The 19,247-nt window shown below is 45.6% G+C and overlaps 3 protein-coding genes across 4 annotated transcripts; 2 read left to right on the top strand and 1 right to left on the bottom strand.

The window, feature by feature from the left end:
* The first annotated feature begins 1,697 nt into the window (after positions 1–1,697).
* Positions 1,698–4,186, top strand: LOC123395040. Its single transcript, XM_045089954.1, has 2 exons — positions 1,698–2,980; positions 3,914–4,186. The coding sequence occupies exons 1-2, from the start codon at positions 2,003–2,005 to the stop codon at positions 3,917–3,919; spliced, it is 984 nt and encodes a 327-aa protein (XP_044945889.1). The 5' UTR covers positions 1,698–2,002; the 3' UTR covers positions 3,920–4,186.
* Positions 4,187–4,313: 127 nt separating this feature from the next.
* Positions 4,314–8,431, bottom strand: LOC123395038 (uncharacterized protein YacP). 2 transcript variants are annotated; one of them, XM_045089953.1, is made up of 10 exons: positions 8,206–8,427; positions 7,854–7,922; positions 7,402–7,526; positions 7,143–7,306; positions 6,755–6,824; positions 6,520–6,574; positions 5,867–5,950; positions 5,418–5,456; positions 5,007–5,053; positions 4,314–4,871 (listed from the first exon to the last, which is right to left on the bottom strand). In XM_045089953.1, the coding sequence occupies exons 1-10, from the start codon at positions 8,317–8,319 to the stop codon at positions 4,760–4,762; spliced, it is 879 nt and encodes a 292-aa protein (XP_044945888.1). In that variant the 5' UTR covers positions 8,320–8,427; the 3' UTR covers positions 4,314–4,759. The 2 variants fall into 2 exon arrangements, 1 of the variants encoding a protein (XP_044945888.1); XR_006609655.1 differs by having other exon boundaries at positions 4,819–4,871; positions 5,007–5,090; positions 8,206–8,431.
* A 2,644-nt stretch (positions 8,432–11,075) lies between these two features.
* LOC123395037 (ras-related protein RABA2a-like) lies at positions 11,076–13,267 on the top strand. Its single transcript, XM_045089952.1, has 2 exons — positions 11,076–11,504; positions 12,495–13,267. The coding sequence occupies exons 1-2, from the start codon at positions 11,319–11,321 to the stop codon at positions 12,975–12,977; spliced, it is 669 nt and encodes a 222-aa protein (XP_044945887.1). The 5' UTR covers positions 11,076–11,318; the 3' UTR covers positions 12,978–13,267.
* Positions 13,268–19,247: the final 5,980 nt, after the last annotated feature.

Below are 19,247 nucleotides of genomic sequence, written 5' to 3'. Positions count from 1 at the left end.
AGTCGCTAGTCTGTCTAAAGTCTTTCTAAAAGATCAAGCTAGAGGGATCAAGGAAACTCGCCTATTGAGCCGAAAACTACGGGAGCTAAAGTCCAAGAGCGTCGTCCTCGGCATCGAAGCCTGGTTCTGGAGCTACTCACGGTGTCCTAGATTATAGGTGGGTTATCAAGTTGGGTGTTATCAAGATTACATCCGTCGGAAACTGCAAGTTGGGTGCTATCAAGATTACATCCGTCGAAGGCTTGACGTATACTCCAAGACTCCTCCTTGTGCTTGTGCGTTAGGATACTGACCTTGTAACCCTAGATACCCTCCCTGACGTGTATATAAACCATACGTTTAGCTCGTTGAGGAGACATCAACAGAATATCATCCACTCTAGCCCTAGGATTAGAACACAACTCACGATCTCGAGGTAGATCAAGCTTGTACTCGATACTTCATCACCAATAAAAACAAGAGCAGGCGTATGGTTTTACCTTTATTAAGACGGTCCGAATCTGGATAAATATCGTCTCCTCTATTCACGTTACCATCTGTTTGAGATCCACAACTCAAGACCCCCTACCCCGAGGTCTGTCGGTTTTCACACCGACACACAACGTCACCGGCTCTGTCCGTTGACCGGTCGGTGCCCCCAGTCTTCAGCCTCGTGCGCCGCTTCTCTATCCAAGAGAATTGACTGGCACGGTTCTATATTTCAGCTAAATGTGAATTAGCAAATGCATAAAAATAAAAAGGAAGCTGGATTACGAAAGTGCCTTTCTCCTTCCGAGCCCAAATGAGCTCGCGAATAGTAAAATAAATAAAAAACTCAAAAGATATTTTTAAAAATCTAATTTTTTTTATGATAAACTTTGATAAAAGTTTTAAGTAAGTGCAAAAAATCAAGAAATTTCATTCTTATAAGGTATGGCAAAAATAACAAAATCGGCGCATTGGGAGAGTATCGATTTTGTTATTTTTGCCATGCCTTGTAGGAATGTCATTTCAAATCAATGTTTTACACACATTTAAAAAAATTGTCAATGTTTTATGGAAAAAATTATATTTTTGATATTTTTTAGAAATTTTTTTGATTTTACTGTTCTTCAAGCTCATTTAAGCTCGGGGGGAGGTAGAAATTCTGCATCCGCTGAATTATTGCAACGAAGCCCTGATCCGCTGCATACCTGGCCAAACGGGCCGGCCTGGCCCCGCACGGCACGACCCGTGCTAAACGTTTCTGGCCCGGCACGGCCCGCCGAAGCACGTTTAGTAATCGGGTCGTGTCGTGTCAGCCCGTGGGCTGCGCCTCCAGGCCCAGGCACGGCCCGGTTACTAAGGGTCGGCCTGTTGGCCCGATTAGCACGCTGGGCTGCACAATTTCAATCTCATGGGCTTGTTTTTAAGCCTATTGCGCCATATATTATGTATATATATTAAAAATATGTAAAAAAAAAATAAACAGCCGTGCCGGCCGCGTGACCAACCTTTAGGCCCAGGCATGGCTCGAGGCGTGTCGCGTACCTGGCACGACCCATTTAAATCGTGCCGGGCCGAACCGTGTCGTACCGTCTTGGCGGGCTTAACGGGCCGGCCTGTTTAGCCGGGCCCGTTTGGCCAGGTATAATCCGCTGTATGGTCCTCCCCTTGTCCAAAGGAAACAAATTCCAGTCACTTTCTTGGCGACTTTGACTCCTTCCTTTCCTTGGCTCCAGCCAGCGGACCGACCGACCAGCTGATGTGAGGTGGAAGCCCATCCCTGCACCTCCACGTGCTCCCACTACTCCTCCACTCGTCACGCTCCAGCTGCCGCCTGCCGGCCGGCCCCCACCTCCGCGACACGCTCCGCACGCGATCTCCACTCGCTCCGTCCAGCCGGATCCCCTTCCCCTCCTCAGTCCATCGCCATCCCCTCTTGTTTGATTTCATTTGATCCCCGCATCTCCACTTTCCATCTCCGCCGGCCGGGATCTGAAGCAAGCAAGCTCCGATCTTGCCAGCCAGCCAGCCAGCGGCCATGTCTTCCTCGTCGGACAACCCCAACGAGGTCACCGACCGCGGCCTCTTCTCCAGCAAGAGCAACAAGGACGACGCCGACGCCGGCAAGAAGAAGAAGAAGGAGGAGGAAAGCAAGGAGGAGGGCGGCGGCGGGTTCATCGACAAGGTCAAGGACTTCATCCACGACATCGGGGAGAAGATCGAGGAGGCGGTGGGGTTCGGCAAGCCCAGCGCCGACGTCGCCCGGATCCACGTGCCCCACATCGGCCTCCACCGCGCCGACCTCGTCGTCGACGTCCTCATCAAGAACCCCAACCCGGTCCCCATCCCGCTCGTCGACATCGACTACCTCATCGACAGCGACGGCCGGAAGCTCGTCGCCGGCCTCATCCCGGACGCCGGCACCGTCCGCGCCCACGGCGAGGAGACGGTCAAGGTGCCCATCACGCTCGACTTCGACGACATCCGCAGCACCTACGCCGACATCAAGCCCGGGAGCATCATCCCTTACCTGCTCCGGGTCGTCTTCCTCGTCGACGTGCCCGTCTTCGGCCGCATCAAGATCCCGCTCGACAAGTCCGGCGAGATCCCCATCCCCTACAAGCCCGACGTGGACGTGGACAAGATCAAGTTCCACCACTTCTCCTTCGAGGAGACCACCGCCACCATCCACCTCAGCCTCGAGAACAAGAACGACTTCGACCTCGGGCTCAACCTGCTCCAGTACGAGATGTGGCTCGGCGACGACAGCATCGTCGAGGCCGAGCTCACCGACTCCACCAGGATCGAGAAGCAGGGGATCACCAAGATGCAGATCCCATTCACCTTCAGGCCCAAGGACCTGGGCTCGGCCGTCTGGGACATGATCAGGGGCAGGGGAACCGGCTACAGCATCAAGGGCAAGATCGATGTCGACACACCATTCGGCAACATGAAGCTGCCCATCGACCATGTCGGCGGAACCACTCGCCTCAAGAAGGATGACGACGATGACGAGGTACTATATCATTTCATTTCGTAGCATCTGCTGCTCTGTGTTGACTGTGGCCTCTGCATCTTGCTTATTGCTGCGCAATCATCAGACTAGCTAGACCAGGCTTGTCTTGTTTTGACTAGGATACTTGACAGTGCAAGAAATTGATATGGTGTTGAGCTATTATTATGAGTGCAATAGCTGAATTACAGCCCTCTTCTGGTTTTTATTCCTGATATATCGGTTCGACGCCAAAAATAGTTCATAAAAAATATTGAGATATATCATACCATTTGCTGTTGCTTGCTGCATTTACATCTGATTGTGCAACCATCACATATTAGCAAAGAAAGCTAGCTAGAGCACTTTGATCTTGTTTTGACTAGGATAATTGACAATGGAAGAAAGAAACAACTTTGATATGATGTTGAACTGTAGGCGTGCAAAAGCTGAATTATAGCCCTGTTCTGAATTTTTCTGATGGAGGTTCAACGCTAAAAATAGTACAGAGTCGTTTTTGTTGTTCAATTGCTGCATTGAAGCTCTGTACACTCTCAATCATTGCTTCTCAGTTTTGTTCGAGTTATGCTCTCTGTTCAGTCGAAACTCACTGATAGAAATGCCTGTGTTTATTTGTTATGCTGAAATTCTGCGTTGTCAGTGACAGATACAGTCCATGATCATACATGCCACCTTTCAAAATTATGTGACACACATTGCTGATTACTTAGCAATCATAATTCTGCCGTATCAGATCTGAGCTAGAAACCATGACACCTGTTTAACACCCACATTAGAAATACCAAATCATGTCAAAAGCAGATGAAAGAAAAACGTACACATATATCCGGGCATTTACTATGCATATCCAACTTATTGAATATATAGCGGAATTTCGAGAAATTTGGCTTGGAGCCTTGCTAAATTCTAATCTCTCCATTTGAACCAACCTTGCAGGAGTGAAGTGCTGTTACTAAACATACAAGATAGTTAAACAGGGCGCAAGGGAGGATGCTGCAAGGGGATGCCTACCTATACCCTTAGCACCAGCTGAACTCTCGCTCTAGCTCATGGTATCTTTGTTGATTGTGTCGTCCGAACATCGTCCGTGTTTTTATGCTTCGGTGCTCAGTGTTCGTTGTGGGAACCCATCCAATGTGTATTCTTTCCGTGTTAACTTTGTTAAGTGGAAACAGACCTGAGAATAAATTCCATCGCCCCTTTGTTGTTCGTGGGGTTTTCTGGTAGCCTTTTTCAGCCAATATTGTGTTCATGCCTGCTCCTTTTCCCAGTTAGTGTGGATTAATCTCAAATGCTTCAATTGATACAAATATGTATATTTTTGATCACGTGAAACTTGATCAGCAAATATAAACTTTTATTTTGAATATAAACATGCATATTGTCATCTAGCCCCAAGGGAGAGTCAGCTACATTACACTTCTATACAGCTCCTGGCTTTTTCTCTGCAGGATTATGATCAAATAAACAAAAAAAAAAAAGAGTTAAAAGATAAAGAATCTACATTTTGTGGTCTCCCTCCCTACAGACCGCTTCCCTACAACGACCAGATATTCCTTTCCATGAGGCCAGCCAGCATGCTTGATCAGCATGTTGTCTTCATCAACAATCATCGCGGTCGCAAACATGTTGTTTGTGCAGTTGGCACCTTCGACTTATGGACCAAAACGTCGATGTGCTCCTCCCCTGTACAAAAATATACACCACTTCTCTTCCCCCTTCTTCGGCCAACCGATGTTACAGCAGCTCGATGAGATTTGCTGATCGGTTGACGTTGAGCGGTCACTTTTTTTTTCGCTCTTGTTCTTCAAGCCGATTCCGAAGATTTTTCAAACCTTGCACTACTTTAGGTTTCAGCTTGTGCTGAAAAATCTTTCCTTGCAACGATGTTGACCTGCCAAGTAGAAAGCCCAAAAAGGTTAGTTTCCAGTTACTAATTTGCAACTATTGAGTTCTTAACAGAATCTGGTGCCACCATTTCTAAGTGGTTTTGCCTCGATGTTCAAACTGAATAAGAAAGACTCTGAACCTGATTTCTTTCAGCTCTTCATCAAGCTCCTTTTCTGATTCTTTTATCTGCATAACCATATGACACAATTTGTTGTCAGGCAATCTGCACAGGAAATATGGAACTCTCCTGTTAGATGGTTGCATATTTGCATCGGAGTAAAAATAATGTGTTGTGATTTTTGCTAGCATAATTACAATATCTTGATTTATATTGGCATGGATCCAATCATGCAAATGCCCTGAGTTTGACCTTTTAATATCATATATATATCACATGGCTTTAAGAACAAAAACATAGCTACCATTGCTGCATCAAGACATTTGGTCAGAATATAATGATCAATTTACACCAGCAAAATGGATATAAGATATACAAGTCAAGCACAGTTCTTCGAGCAAACGATGCCACGGCTGCAAATTAGTAACTAACCTCTTTGACCAGTCTTTTAGAGCTCCAAATAAGAGCACCCTACAAAACATAGAATAACAACAAGATCATCAAGAGTAATATCTGATGAAAAACACAAGCAATATCCCCATCTAGACATAAAGTTTGAGCTCCTTCCCAGATTCATGTTACTCTGGCTGATAATGCCCACAACTGAACACACCTATTATTTTGTCAATACTTCAAATTATCCAGTGATATGTTTTTTTAGGCACTCTCTTTGGAAGGTAATGATCTGTTTTCAAGGACGAGAACCAGTCCTTGTGTTTTCCAGAAGAGCTATGCTACCAATAAAACTAGCATGTGCTTTGAATTAAGAAATGCAGCATAACTCTTCATGAAAGGTACACTATCTAAGTCTATACACTGGATGATTGTTTGGTGCAAGACAGAGACCAACAGACGAAGGTAATCATGAAGCAAAAACATACTTCACCATGCGATAATTGTTGCTCCAGTACATCTGACGTTACAACCCAGACCTTTGGACATCCATCTGCCACCAAAGCCTCAACCTAAGTTAGTAGTAAGAACCAGCGTAAGAAATCTCTTGGCGACACTACACATTAACACATATAACATATATTCGGTACGACGGCACTCCATGTCCATTTGATTAAAAGATCACTTATTGGTGGTAGGCGTGAAAGTTTAGTGATACCATCCTTGAGCTTAGTAGGATCACAATTTACAAAAACGCTCACAACATGAAAATATGGTGGGGGAGAACCTACAGTGCATCAATTTCAGATTATCATAAATCTTGTACTATAATCATTGTAGTGATTTACTTTTAATTTTTTTGGGGAAATTTAAACAATGTGCTTGGGACATTGTACTATAATCATTGTAGTGATATACAGCCAGTAAATATGCCTGGGACATCACTGCTGGTTGAAACTAACTTGACTGCTTTTCTAATATGACTAGTTTTAGCAACAAATTCTTCATGGAATTAGGGACTTTTGCCTATTAAACTTTGCATTAACTTTTCACTGGTGTGGATGCAGGGGACTAATCAGCTAGGAACTCTCAAGCATCCTTCATTTGTTTTCTCTGATGGAAAACTTCACAATTAGATTACCTCCTTCTCAATCCAACAATCAGCAGATAAGTCAGCAGAATATACCACATCAACCCTGTTCAAGCAAAATTAGTTCGTTAGGGTTCCCCTAAAGACCAACTAAAAAGGGATGGTTGGAACATTCAACTTACATTTATTCTATGATAATATACAGGGCATCAACATCTGACGGAAATGTCTAGCATAAAGCGTCAATTTAGACATGTGGAAATGGTCTAACACAACAATACCTTACCCTTTATAAGTTTCAGTGTGTGTCGATTGCCCAGACAATGCGGCATCAAATACCACTACAACTTTTATCTCTGCAAGCATCATAGTGATGAATGATATAAGATAGCTGATTTACATGAACACCACATGGCCCTTGATAAGAAGTTACCGATTGCAGCTACGGTCTTAGAGAGTAACAGGAGATTGTGCTCCATACTTGGATAGATACACATAGTTACAAGTCGTAATTAATTTTCTTTCACTACAAACCAGAGAATAAGCAGTACAACAGCCTAGCAGTTTCTAACAGCAAAATAGACAGCATAGTTGAGACATGTGACCTTTCTTTTTGTTTGAAGAAGAATCATAGCTGAACCATAAAAATAATGGTTTAATCATCTAGTACAAACCTCGTACTGCACTGAACGATACCAGCTCATCAATGAGCATCTGCCTCGCAATTCCTTGATTCCCATTCAAGAAATCACTCTTAAGCTTTCCCCAGTAGCCACATACGTTGTAGCCGTCCACAAGAATAACAGGGGAGGCAATCTCTATGCTGCCGTCATTTGTGCTAGAGGAAAGAACAGCGCAAATTCAGCAGACACGTCGAATCGCCAACCTAAAACTAAGCAATGCACTGGATATGAAAGGAATCACGAGCCTGACCAGGTAAGAGTGGCAGAAGGGTCCTCGTAGAAGTCCGTGTCATCAGGAAGCACCTCCTTCATTACTTTCTTTTTGCGGAACCTGGTGGCAGGCTGAGGCCCGGTTGTTTGCTTCCTTTCGTAATCCTGAAAAGAGGTGTAAACTACTTGTAACAAATCCTGGTGGGCATTTATCCGATGGATGAATTATGCATTATGCAGCAGGACAGGGCACTATAACGAGTTTCAGACACATCTGGAAGACAGGTTGGAACTACATGCATCTGATGATCTGGCTCCATGAGCATTCGCTTTCATCTCTAAATTGAATGTCACAAATTGCAACGACAGGACCAGGTAGGAAACAACTTATATTGCAATAATGTTTCCCTCCCTCTCTCTCTCTCTCTCTCTCTCTCTCTGTCTGTCGTCTGAACTGAAACTGAATGCAGGAAGGCATGTACAGCGCAGTACCTTCCAGAATTTGACGATCCTCAGGTTGTGCTTGACGTTGGATGTAATCCTAGGAGGCCGCCGGTCGACCTGCAAACAAGGAACCAAGTGCGTAAGGAGGACACTCCCAGCGGCACATACCCTGATCAATGCCCTTCCGGATTAAAGGCAAGAACTCCCCATTTCTGGCCAAGAACAGCTTCAGAACGGAGTTAACAAGTATACTGTTTTTTCAGTCCCCTCTCAACATTTTTGCTCATCGACGGAAAATAAGAAGAGTGAGTGATGCTGCGCCGGACTTGACAAACAAATCTTGGTTCAATCTAGAGGGACTGATTGCAGCGGGAGGGAATGGGGATCGAGCTGAACTAACCTTGTTGGCGCCGGAGGAGGAGGCGGCGCCCCCTTTGGTGCCCTTCCCCCTGCCCTTATCCTTGGCCATCACCACCACGATGGACGTCGCCGAGTAGGCGGCCGAGCCCACCATCTCTCTCCGCCGCCGCCGCCGCCGACGTTCCGCTCCGGACGTGTGGTGGAGGCCGCGCCGAGTAGAGGTGGGAAGGAGAGGAGGGAACGGGTGGTCGCCTGCCTGGTCAGCGTGGCGTCGCTGTGGCTTGCGATCCCGTTCCTGTCCTCCACGCCGTTCGACCCTGCCTCGAGATTCGCGCCATCCTCGTTTCAGGAACATATTTTCCGTTTTGGCTTACAAAATCTCTCTCTCTTATTTCGAGTCTGCAATTTGACCGTTGATGATTCCTAAACAGCACTACCTCCTTCTCATAATGTAAGTCGTTCTTGCAGTTCTATTTAAACTCCATTATTCTATGTAACATTTCGGCGGAATAGAAAGATTAAAAGGTTGCTTTCCACAAACCAGAGTTGTATCTTCTTTTCAAGACTTATTATGCTCTCTCCAAAATGGCAAAGCTCTTTGATCGGTCCTATGTGCCCTTCTTCAGTTCACACGATATCAAAACAGGAGATGATAGGAAATGTATAGGCCACGCCGCGCTGAATCCTACTAGAAGAACTGAAAATAGAAGATTGTGCAGTAGCTAGATGTTGTGTTTGGTTCTAGTGGATAAGAGCATCTACAGTCGGACGCTTTTATATTCGTCTTAAATGTTTGGACAACCGTTTAGTCAGTGCCCCGTCATCCCCTGCCCCCCGGCTGCTGCTCCCCCCCCCCCCCCCCCCACATGGGCAACGATGAGTGCTTGTGCCCGCCGTGCCGTTCCGGACACGCACGCCGGAATCAGAGCCGCCCGCCGCGAGCGGCAACGACAAAGGGAGAGGTCGGAGGCGGAGCAATCCTTGCACCGGCACCGCGGGACGGAGGCGGAGCCCGACGAGGACGTACGGCTCCTCGAATGGGTCTATCGTCGGTCGCTTACGACCATAGAGACGAACGCACGACGGCTCCGACGAAAGAACACGAAGGCGCTACGGATCGCCATTGAGCAGTCCAAACGCGAGGCGGTGGAGGTAGCGATGGAGGCGGCTCAGCTCACCAAGATCAAGAGTGAGCGGGACAGGGAGGTCCGTTGGCTAAAAGGGCTCATCAACCTCGCCGACGACTACGATGGCGACGACAACTCATCATCCGATGACTCGGTCGATTCCCCACCAGCCGCCGACTACTACAGCTACGCCGGCCACATGAAGGGCAAAGAACCGACGAGGAAGAGGTGACTGTTGAACCACGGATGCCCAAAAGATGCTTTTGCACGGCCAGACCAACGCTACACGTGTACTTGCACGAATTTCTTATCATCCTATGGATTTTTCTAAAAAGAACCGATGTCCAAGGCCACTCAAGCCCGTGTGCGTGTATGTGGACGACGTTGACTTCTTCCTGCGCATGATTGCTCTGCCACGTAGCCACTTTCATGGGCAGTTTTGTTCCTCGTCGTCTGCATACATATATACACAAATCGTTTGCATAGTGGGAGTTCAATTTGTTGAGGGTCAAACCATAGTTTACAATGTGGCTAACCGATTATGCCTTTCTATCGGTTGGGGGACGGTCCCGAGGTGATCTTCCCAGCTCAGCAACGCATGGAGCTGGCGGATTTATCCTCGGACAGCAATGGCTACAAATTGTGCCTTTGGCTCGGGGAATCTTTCCTTTCTTATTCTTCTCTTTTCTTAGTGGGATATTGCTAGGCATACCATTACACCATGGTACATGTCTACGTCTCCACACATTCCTATCCCAGCCGGCCATTCTCGTGCTGGTGAAAGGCATGTGTTGGATTGGTGGAATGTGCATTGTACATGAGTGCATTGCATGTTTTTTGCAATGTAACGCAAGGCATTGCTTTGTTGGATCCCTGTAAAAGAGTGGACCGGGACATAGCGAATGTATCTCTTTCTAAATTTTTGCCCCCCCCCCCCCCCCCCGCGCGCGCTTGGTTCCCCTCCTCTCTTTTCGTGTTCCCGGAATGCGCATGTTTTCACCCGACTTAATGATCGATGCCTCCTCCTGGTCCATCGTTGGCGCTTCTCCTCTGCCGCTCGTTCAACACTTATGATGTCCATTTTCACAAGCGGGCTCGTGGACACTAACTAACATGTTTGGCCCGCTTACTTCTCCGGCTCAATCGACCACAGTCACATCATAACGAACCACTGGGTCCATTACTCAACATGGCAAACCGTCTGCTACATAGGCTTCTCGGATAGTCTGATCGACAGTGTAGCTATTTCTTGGACAACTTAGAAGTACTTATTTCTCGGTCAAGATATCCCTACCCTTTTCGATCGAGTTCTTTTCATCCCTTTGTATTTCATGAATCTCTATCTTAAGACCATAATAGTCGTTAGTGTACAATTTTTTGTTTGTGGGGTGTTAGCATAGATTGTATTGCACAATGTACCATACATAATCTAAAAAAATCAATGTTTTGCTCTGCAAATGCTAATTTATATCGGTGCGAAAACACTAAGTGCAATTGCATGGAGTGTTTTTTTTTTACCAATAGGAGTTATTTGCATGGAGTGCTGGACGGTACTCCTAATCACATTGCCATGTCACTCAAGATAGTATGGCTTGAAATAAATTCAGTGTGGTAATTACTGGTCTCAATCCAGAAATTGCACTTCTTTCTATCTAGATTGAAGATTGATACGCTAGCTTGTAGTTGTAGGCCAGGGGACGTGAGCCAAGAAGACAAAGTCACGTCACATACCGCGTGGACGTAGCATTTTTTTCCCCGTAGCCGCACTCCGTCGTTCCGAAATAAAAATCAAGTCTTTCCCCCGGCCCTCCTTCCCAGACCATCGCCCCTACGAGCAAGCAGCCAAAGCAGAGCAAGAAGCCGCAGCCAGCCAGTCAGTCTCCTCCTCGGGCGGGAGGAAGCAGAGAGAGAGAGACAGCGACCGGGCGAGAGGCGGCGGAGGCTCCGAGGAATCGGCCGGCAGCGTTGGCCCGGGAAAGGGACCGGAGGAGGTTGGTTGATTGTTGGAGGGAGGGGAGGGGAGGGGATGGCGGCGCGGCGGGCGGCGGCGTGGGAGCAGGGCGGCGACGAGTACGACTACCTGTTCAAGGTGGTGCTGATCGGCGACTCCGGCGTGGGCAAGTCCAACCTCCTCTCCCGCTTCACCAAGAACACCTTCTCCCTCGACTCCAAGTCCACCATCGGCGTCGAGTTCGCCACCCGCACCACCCAGGTCCGTCCGCTCTCCCCTCTTCTCATCTGCTCTCGTGTCTCCTTGTTTCAATTCCCTTTGCCATCGGTAATCGGTGGATGCTTCCGATTGATTGATTGATTGATTCCTTCCAGCACTAGTACAAGATGAGGCTCAAGTTCTGCTTTTCTTGGCTAATTTTAGCAACTTCTTTGTGCCTCTTTTCTAGCGGTTCAGGCAAATCCGTTTGGGTGCAGTTTATACTATCAGCAATTCGGCAGAAAAAGTATGTTGGCAGTTAGTTAGCCAGTGCTGTTTCAACGACATTCGGCCCACAGTCTTTTTGAATTTGAGCTGGTTTGGATCAATTTTAACCCTAACAGAAATATGAACCGAAACAGAGTATGGTGCTTTCAAACGGTTGGGTAAGATGTCATGCAGGAGCAGAGCCAAATTCAGTTTCTACCCTGATTGGAATTTGATACTGCAGTAACCTGAATTCCCTTGAAACCACACAATCATATCGTGGATTTGCTTTCGAATATAGTAGCAAACTGTTTCTTTTCTCAAAGTTGTTGACTATGTTATCCCTGTATCATTAATGCCAGTTTCTTTTTGTCAACAACCATGTCAATCTCGCTACCCGCTGCTTCCATATGCCATCCGCAGCTTGCATCATTCATCAACAAAGTCTATAACTAAAATCTGGGCGATGGCTATTTTAGAGTGCCATTTCAGTTTTCCAGTCACCACTTGCATCATCACCGGGATTTGATTGGTACCATAATTCATAACATGAGCTTCGGATAGGTGGATGGTAGTTAGGCAATGATGTGATTGCACTTCCAACATTCTTGACCATCCAATCAATGACTTCTCATTCGGTTGACAGTTGCACCCTCCTTCCAAAAATCAGAGTATGTTGATGCAGTTAGCCAGCATCAACATTATTGTCCGATTTGCTCAAAAATATTCTCCAAGTCTAGACATAGCTAATCACATTGCAGCAACACTTTTTTTTGTGTTGTTCAGGTGGAAGGGAAGACCATCAAGGCACAGATATGGGACACGGCGGGGCAGGAGCGGTACCGGGCGATCACGAGCGCCTACTACCGCGGCGCCGTGGGGGCGCTGCTGGTCTACGACGTCACCAAGGCTGCCACCTTCGAGAACGTGAAGCGGTGGCTCAAGGAGCTCCGCGACCACGCCGACTCCAACATCGTCATCATGCTCATCGGCAACAAGACCGACCTCAGGCACCTCCGCTCCGTCGCCACGGACAAGGCGGCAGGCTTCGCCGAGTGGGAAGGCCTGTCCTTCATCGAGACCTCCGCGCTCGACGCCACCAATGTCGACAAGGCTTTCCAGACCGTCCTCGCCGAGATCCACCGGGTCATCAGCAAGAAGGCGCTGACAACGGAGGATTCGGGTGCCGGTGTCGTCGGAGAGGGGCAGTCGATCCTGGTGTCGGGCGGAGAACCCACCAGCGTTTCATCGAGATGCTGCTCTTTCTAGTGGGGGTCGCCGATGTCACCATGTCAACCATTTCAGTTGGATTGCTTAAAATGTGATGTCCTGCGACAAAAATAAATTCAGAAGTTCTTTTTTCGTAACGTAGCATGGCTGACTGATTGAGAAGTTGAAGCTCTAAGATGCACGATACTTGTGTTATATGCCTAGGTCTAGGTGGTGCAGTTGCTGTTGTCCCAGTACCAGAATTATGTGCACATTCTATGTTCTCGCATAGTACGTAATTGACAATGGCTCTCTGTGAAGTTATAATGTGAAGTCTGAATAGTCTGTCAGCCGTGTGCTCAGGTTCAAGTTTGCCCTGGCCTTGGAAAGAGTCCATCGTTTGCTAGCCTTTTTCAAAGTTTTTTGCTTCGAAATGTTGCATCTTGACGTGAGTTCTACTTTCATCTCAGTACCAGTTTGTCAGCTCGAATCAGTCTTTCCATTTCAAACTATTGTCTAATCCTTTATTTGAATGCAATTTATATGAACACAAAGTTCACCCCCACCCTTTGTAGTTTGTGCTACTCCCTCCATTCAATTTTATAAGCCGTTTCAGACAACTGAAATTAAGCTATTTTGCACGTCGTCTGAACAGCGCCTTACAAAGTGAACTGAGGAAGTAGTATGTTTTTGAAATAATATTGTGAGTTGCTTTTCTTTCAATATACTAGTTTTTTAAGGGGCATTACCAAGTTTTATTACTCAAATGCCACATGACGTGGAATACAAAACGGATCATGGGGTTGAACCAACCAAACATGTCGTCCCTGACCCTGATCAAGAGAGTGAGAAAACTTGGTTGACCTATCTGCATCGGTACTGCCGGCACGGCCTTCAAAAGTAAAGATACAATCAAAAAAAGATGATCTAAGTTTGATCTCGGTAATGATGTTACCATATGTTCCCTTACTTCCGGTTGCAATATCCTTCATTATCTTTTTGTAGGGGATCCTTCATTATCTTCTGTGATTCTAATGCGACGACGAAACCGTGAAGAAGCAGGTCCTCAGCCAGAGCTAGGGCTTCATGGCTAAAAAGTTGGCCCACATGGCCACATCCAAAATTCCGGTGCCCATCGAAACGTTGCCCAGCCCACTTTGTCAACACCAATAGTTTGGCACGGGAGCTCTCGGCTCTAAGAGCCTGTTTGGATGATAGCCTATGCTTGCCGTGAGTCAGTAGTTAGCGAGGGCTCTTTCGGGAGCCTCCGAGCAAGCACTCCCGTATGCCGCTATTAAGCGCGTTCTCAGCCGCTGTCACGTGTCGCGTTCTGAATGTTTTTTTCGGATTTTTTTTAATTTTTAAGCACACATTTTTGGCTTTTTGGATTGATTTTTTCTAAAAAAATAGTGTTTCAGTTTTTCACCAGTCTTTTTTAGCTTTTTGATGATTTTTTTTACAAAAAAATGTGTTTTCTTGTTTTTTTTGCTAGAGTCATGGTTTTGCTTTCGCGAGAGGCATGGTTATGCCTCTCGAAAAAAAATGCATTTTCTGTTTTTTTGCGGCAGACACGGTTTTGATTTCGCGAGAGTCATGGTTTTGCCTTCGCGAGAACGCGAAAAAACATGTTTTCTGTTTTTTCTGTTGCGAGAGGCATGGTTTTTTTTATCCGGTTTTGTTATGAAAAAAGTTCGTCAAAAATCTATTAACATGGGATATAGTTTTGAAGATCTCGACGCGAGAAATCCAACGATAAAAACGGTTCGAGATTTGTACGCATGGTTTTGAAGATAAAACATTTCAAATACGAATCTACGAAAAAAAGAAAACTCTCAGGTTGCGACGAGTGGCACGCATGCAGTGCATCATTTATTGCAACCTGGGAATGTGGGAGTAATCTTTTAAAAAAAATACTTCCTAATTATTGATTTTAATGCTTGCCTTACCAATATTTTGGCGTTGACCAAAAGCATGGGCTTGTGTTTGGTTTGAGGCCCATCTTTTCACCACACGTCAATTTTTTGATGCCCGAGTTAAGAAGCTGCCTCATTCACAGGCGAAACTGTGGCTACGAATTTGCTCGCCAAAATTTTGGCACGCCGCGATTTGGCGTGGCTGTCTCAGGCACCAACCAAACAACCCACACGGGCAGGTGCTACAACCGAATTAGGATTGTGCCAAATGTGACGATATCGCCTTCAGTGGACCTATATGTCAACCATCTAAAGCCACCAGGCATAGTATTTTTTATACCTTTTTGTATTTCCCTAAAAAGGAGTACTTTTTTATAAGGAGGAAGCATTATTTAAAAGTATTAAATAGCACTACCATGAGGTCCCAAAAATTCTAGGGGACGCCAGCAAATAGTACTACCACGAGGGCCGACTGCTGGAACCGGTACCCACCGTTGTTGTGACCGGCTATAGCAACAATTACGGTGGGAGCTCCAACCGTCAACAAATGATGGTACCAGCGGGGCTGATTTGCTGGGGCCGACATCGCAATTTGGCGCAACTGGTGGTGAACGGGGCTTCGACCGTAAGCCGCGGTCATGGCTCAAGGAAGACCAAAGCGACAACCCACACGGGCAGGTGCTACAACCGGGTGGGGGTGGGAGCGACAAGTTGTAACCGACACGAGACAATGCTACAAATGATGGTCGATGAATACAATCGACAGGGGTGGTGCAAGAACCGACATCCGAGGAGCTACAACCAGTGGACGTGCGAGCTACAATCGACATAGCTGCTATCTGCAACCGGTGGTCGTCGGTGCTATGTTTGCTAATAATGGCTGCGACGAGAGCGACAATGAGGGTGTCCTGCGTTCACACATCACATCGGTGTGAGCATAGGATAGGTCGTCTTTTTTGTCTGGCCATGGCGGACGACGAGGGAAGAGGGAGGTGGAAACAGAGAGTAATATACTCGGATTGACGACATGGAAAGATCGAAGTAGGCTGTGGCTAGTGTTTGGGACGCCGACCGGCTTAAATAACTGGACTTTGGCCTCGAGTGGTGAGCGGGAGCAGCGCCACGTGATGTTCACACACCCACCAGAGGAGACGCTTGTTGGCCTGTTGGATTTCCGGGTGATTCCATGTGGAACCCGACCTTTAATTCGACACGCTTCCCAATATCCATCCCATATTTTGGATGGATAAAACAGGTGTCGGTTTAGCCCGGGCATTTGAGGCGTCCGTTCTGGTTGGATTTTCCTGACCGGTCAGTGACCGGTCCGTTCGCTCGGACGTTGAAATGGGCCTGGGACGTTCGGGTGGAAGACTAATTCAAAAACTTGTAATAAACTTAGAAACTTAAGGTCCAAAAAATTACTACAGAAAAGGTGTATCTGCAATACCAAAGAAGAGAAATTGTTGCAAAAAGTTACTTTCCAGTAAGAAGCGCAGTGCACATGAGGGCTAAAAAGGAAAAAAGAATGCTCCAAGGGTCTGCGTGTCATCTTCGCAGGGCCCACATCCCAATGGGGCGATGCCAATCTTCCTTGTATCATTCAATTTTATAAAGGTAAGAGCACCGCAGGTCTAGAACTTGTAGCTTATGTGATGTTTAGTCCTAGAACTTGTAAAAATGGACTAACTAGTCCTAGAACTTGCACAAGAGGTGCAAGTTGAGTCCTAGGCCAATTAGATGACGCCACATCGGGCCAGCGTGGCGGGGATGGCCAACCAAGGTGTTTTTGCACTTTTTCCCTCTCGTTTCCTCATTTCAAACCACACAACACAACACCTGAATAAATTTGGCTTGTTGTAAAAATTGGAGTCCGTCGCCGCCGCCGTCCCTGTCTCCCACTTTGCATACTCCCTCCTCTGCCACACACTCCTCTGCTTCTGCCAGCTCTCTTCCTCGTTGTTGCCGTCCAGGTCGCCACCGCCGTTCAACTTGTCGACATGCCTTCGAGGAACGACCTTTCCAGCTCCTCGATGGATGAGGACTCTGTCACTAGTTAGGTTCCCATCTATCTCTTGTTGCTAGGTTACTTACGTTGGCGATTTTTACCGAGGCGATCTATTTTGTTTAGCCACCTGCCACCATTTTTTGCTCGGAATGGAGAGGGCTTGATATAGATATACCTACTAGATGTGAACACCATGCCGTCTGAGAAATTTGTGGCATTTAAGTCAATGGATTCTCCCCTCCCACCACAGTACCATGGCGCCTGCAACGCTCTTCTTCATGGACCGGGCCATGTGAAAATGTGTTGGTCATTATTTTTTTAAAAAGTTTACAGAATTTCAAAAAGTTTAGATTTGCAAAAAAAGTTCAATTATTAAGAAAAAAAATCACGGATTTTTGGAAAATATGTTCCTGGATTTTTAAAAAGTTCACAGAATTAAAAAAACCATTAATTTTGAAAACAATTGATCATTTTTAAAAAAAAGTTCATTATTTCTGAAAAAAGTTCATGAATTTTAAATTATGTTCATCGATTTTCAGAAATCTTCACGATTTTTTTTAAAAATCATCGATTTTCAAAAAAGTTTGCCGATTTCAAAAAAAGTTTACGGGCTTAAACAGTTCACTCACGGGCTAAAAAAGTTCATGAAGGATCTCTAAACGGGCCGGCCCATTGCGGAGCGCCGCAGGCGCCAGTTAGTAAATCTTGCCTGTAACTAACGCCTGTTGTGCGAAATAGGGTTTCTGCAAAAAAAAGGCCTCTCGGCTGAGAACGCGTCCGACTGGGCCGGCCAATTTATTTGAAACTGACTACGCACAACAAACCGCAAAAAGAAAAAAAAGGAATGTCCCAAGTGGCAGAATTCGAATAATTTATTTCTTGTCTATATACAAACGCAACAAACCACCACACCAGGCAACATGCTATGACAAAAGAGTAGTGAGGCGTTTAAAAGAACTAATGGAAATGCTGTCACTGAACATTACTTGAAACACTGAAAACTGTTTTTCAAATACTGAACACCTTTTAGAAATTTCCAATAATTTATTGTTAAACGCAAGAAATTTATGAACATTTCTACAAATCTCTAACAAAATTTAAAATTCCCAAGATTTATGAATTTAATTAAAATTTAATAATGATTGCATCTTTTGAAATTCTGAACAATTTATGAAAACAACGAATATTTTTTACAATTCCTGAAGATTTTTTGAATTGTTAAACACAGTTTTTGAAAACGTGATTTAAAAATAATATATAAATAATTTTTGGAAAGTTGGTTTTTTAATTGGTGGACAAACAAGCAATGTATAAAATTATATGACTCAAAAGGGTGCGTCTTATTTGTACACAACTAGGATATTTCAAGAAAACATGGGGAACTAACTAAATGGGTTGTAAACTAATAATCATATAAACGGTGGCTTTAAAAAATACATATAAAAAACTTAGGCCCTTCCAGCTCAGTCGCATACCTTTCAATTTTTTTAAAAAATTCAGTTCAATATGGGATTTACAAATGGGACATTTAAAAAAGGATTGGGACCAAAAGAAACATTTAGCTGCTAAGAAGAACTTTAAAAAAGAAAAGGTGGACTAGTAACTCTCAGGATCAGGAATTTTGCATATTGAAGATGGACTTGTACCTCCGATAAAAATTGGTCGCTCACCCTAGTTGCAAGTTGTGACATTGTAACTGCAGCAAAAAAATGGAGCCCAATTGCAAGTTGGTGGTGGAGTTTGTCACGGGCGCAAAATAAAAAAGAAGACCTACTCGCAAAAATAAGGGTGGCCACAAAAAATCCCGATTGCAAATACAGGGTGGGCTTGCAACTAGGGGTGGATAACAAAAAAGGAGCGGGGAACAAAAAAAGGTCAGTGCTAGTAATAACGGGGGTGGACTTGCAAACCGAGGAGATAAAAAACTGCGTGCCCATTTGTGAGTTGAGGATGGACTTGCAATTGAGATGAAAACAAAACATAGACTTTAGTAGCGAGTCAAGGATGAACTTGCAACTCGGACAACTACGAGCCTAGTTGTGAGTCAAGGGTGGACTTGCAACTTGGGCAACTACGAAACTACGAGCACAATTGCGAGTTGAGGGTCGACTTGCAACTAGAACAATTATAAAATTACGAGCCTAGTTACGAGTCAAGGGTCGACTTGTAATTGGGATGAAACAAGCTATGAGCCAAGTTGGGAGTAAAAAGATGGACTTGCATCTGGGATGAAAAACAAAACACAGGGTTCAGTTGCGAGTCGAGGGTGGGCTCGCAACTTGGACAACTACGAACCCAGTTACGAGTCGATAGTGGACTTGCAACTCGGACAACTGCGAAACTATGAGCCCGGTTACGAATCAATGTTTGACTTGCAACTAGGCCAAGGGTGGACTTGCAACTATGATGAAA

Source organism: Hordeum vulgare, chromosome 5H (assembly GCF_904849725.1).
Source record: "Hordeum vulgare subsp. vulgare chromosome 5H, MorexV3_pseudomolecules_assembly, whole genome shotgun sequence".
NCBI classification, from domain to species: domain Eukaryota; kingdom Viridiplantae; phylum Streptophyta; class Magnoliopsida; order Poales; family Poaceae; genus Hordeum; species Hordeum vulgare.
The sequence above is the reverse complement of the archived record's forward strand: the minus strand, read 5'-3'. Positions and strand labels throughout refer to the sequence as shown.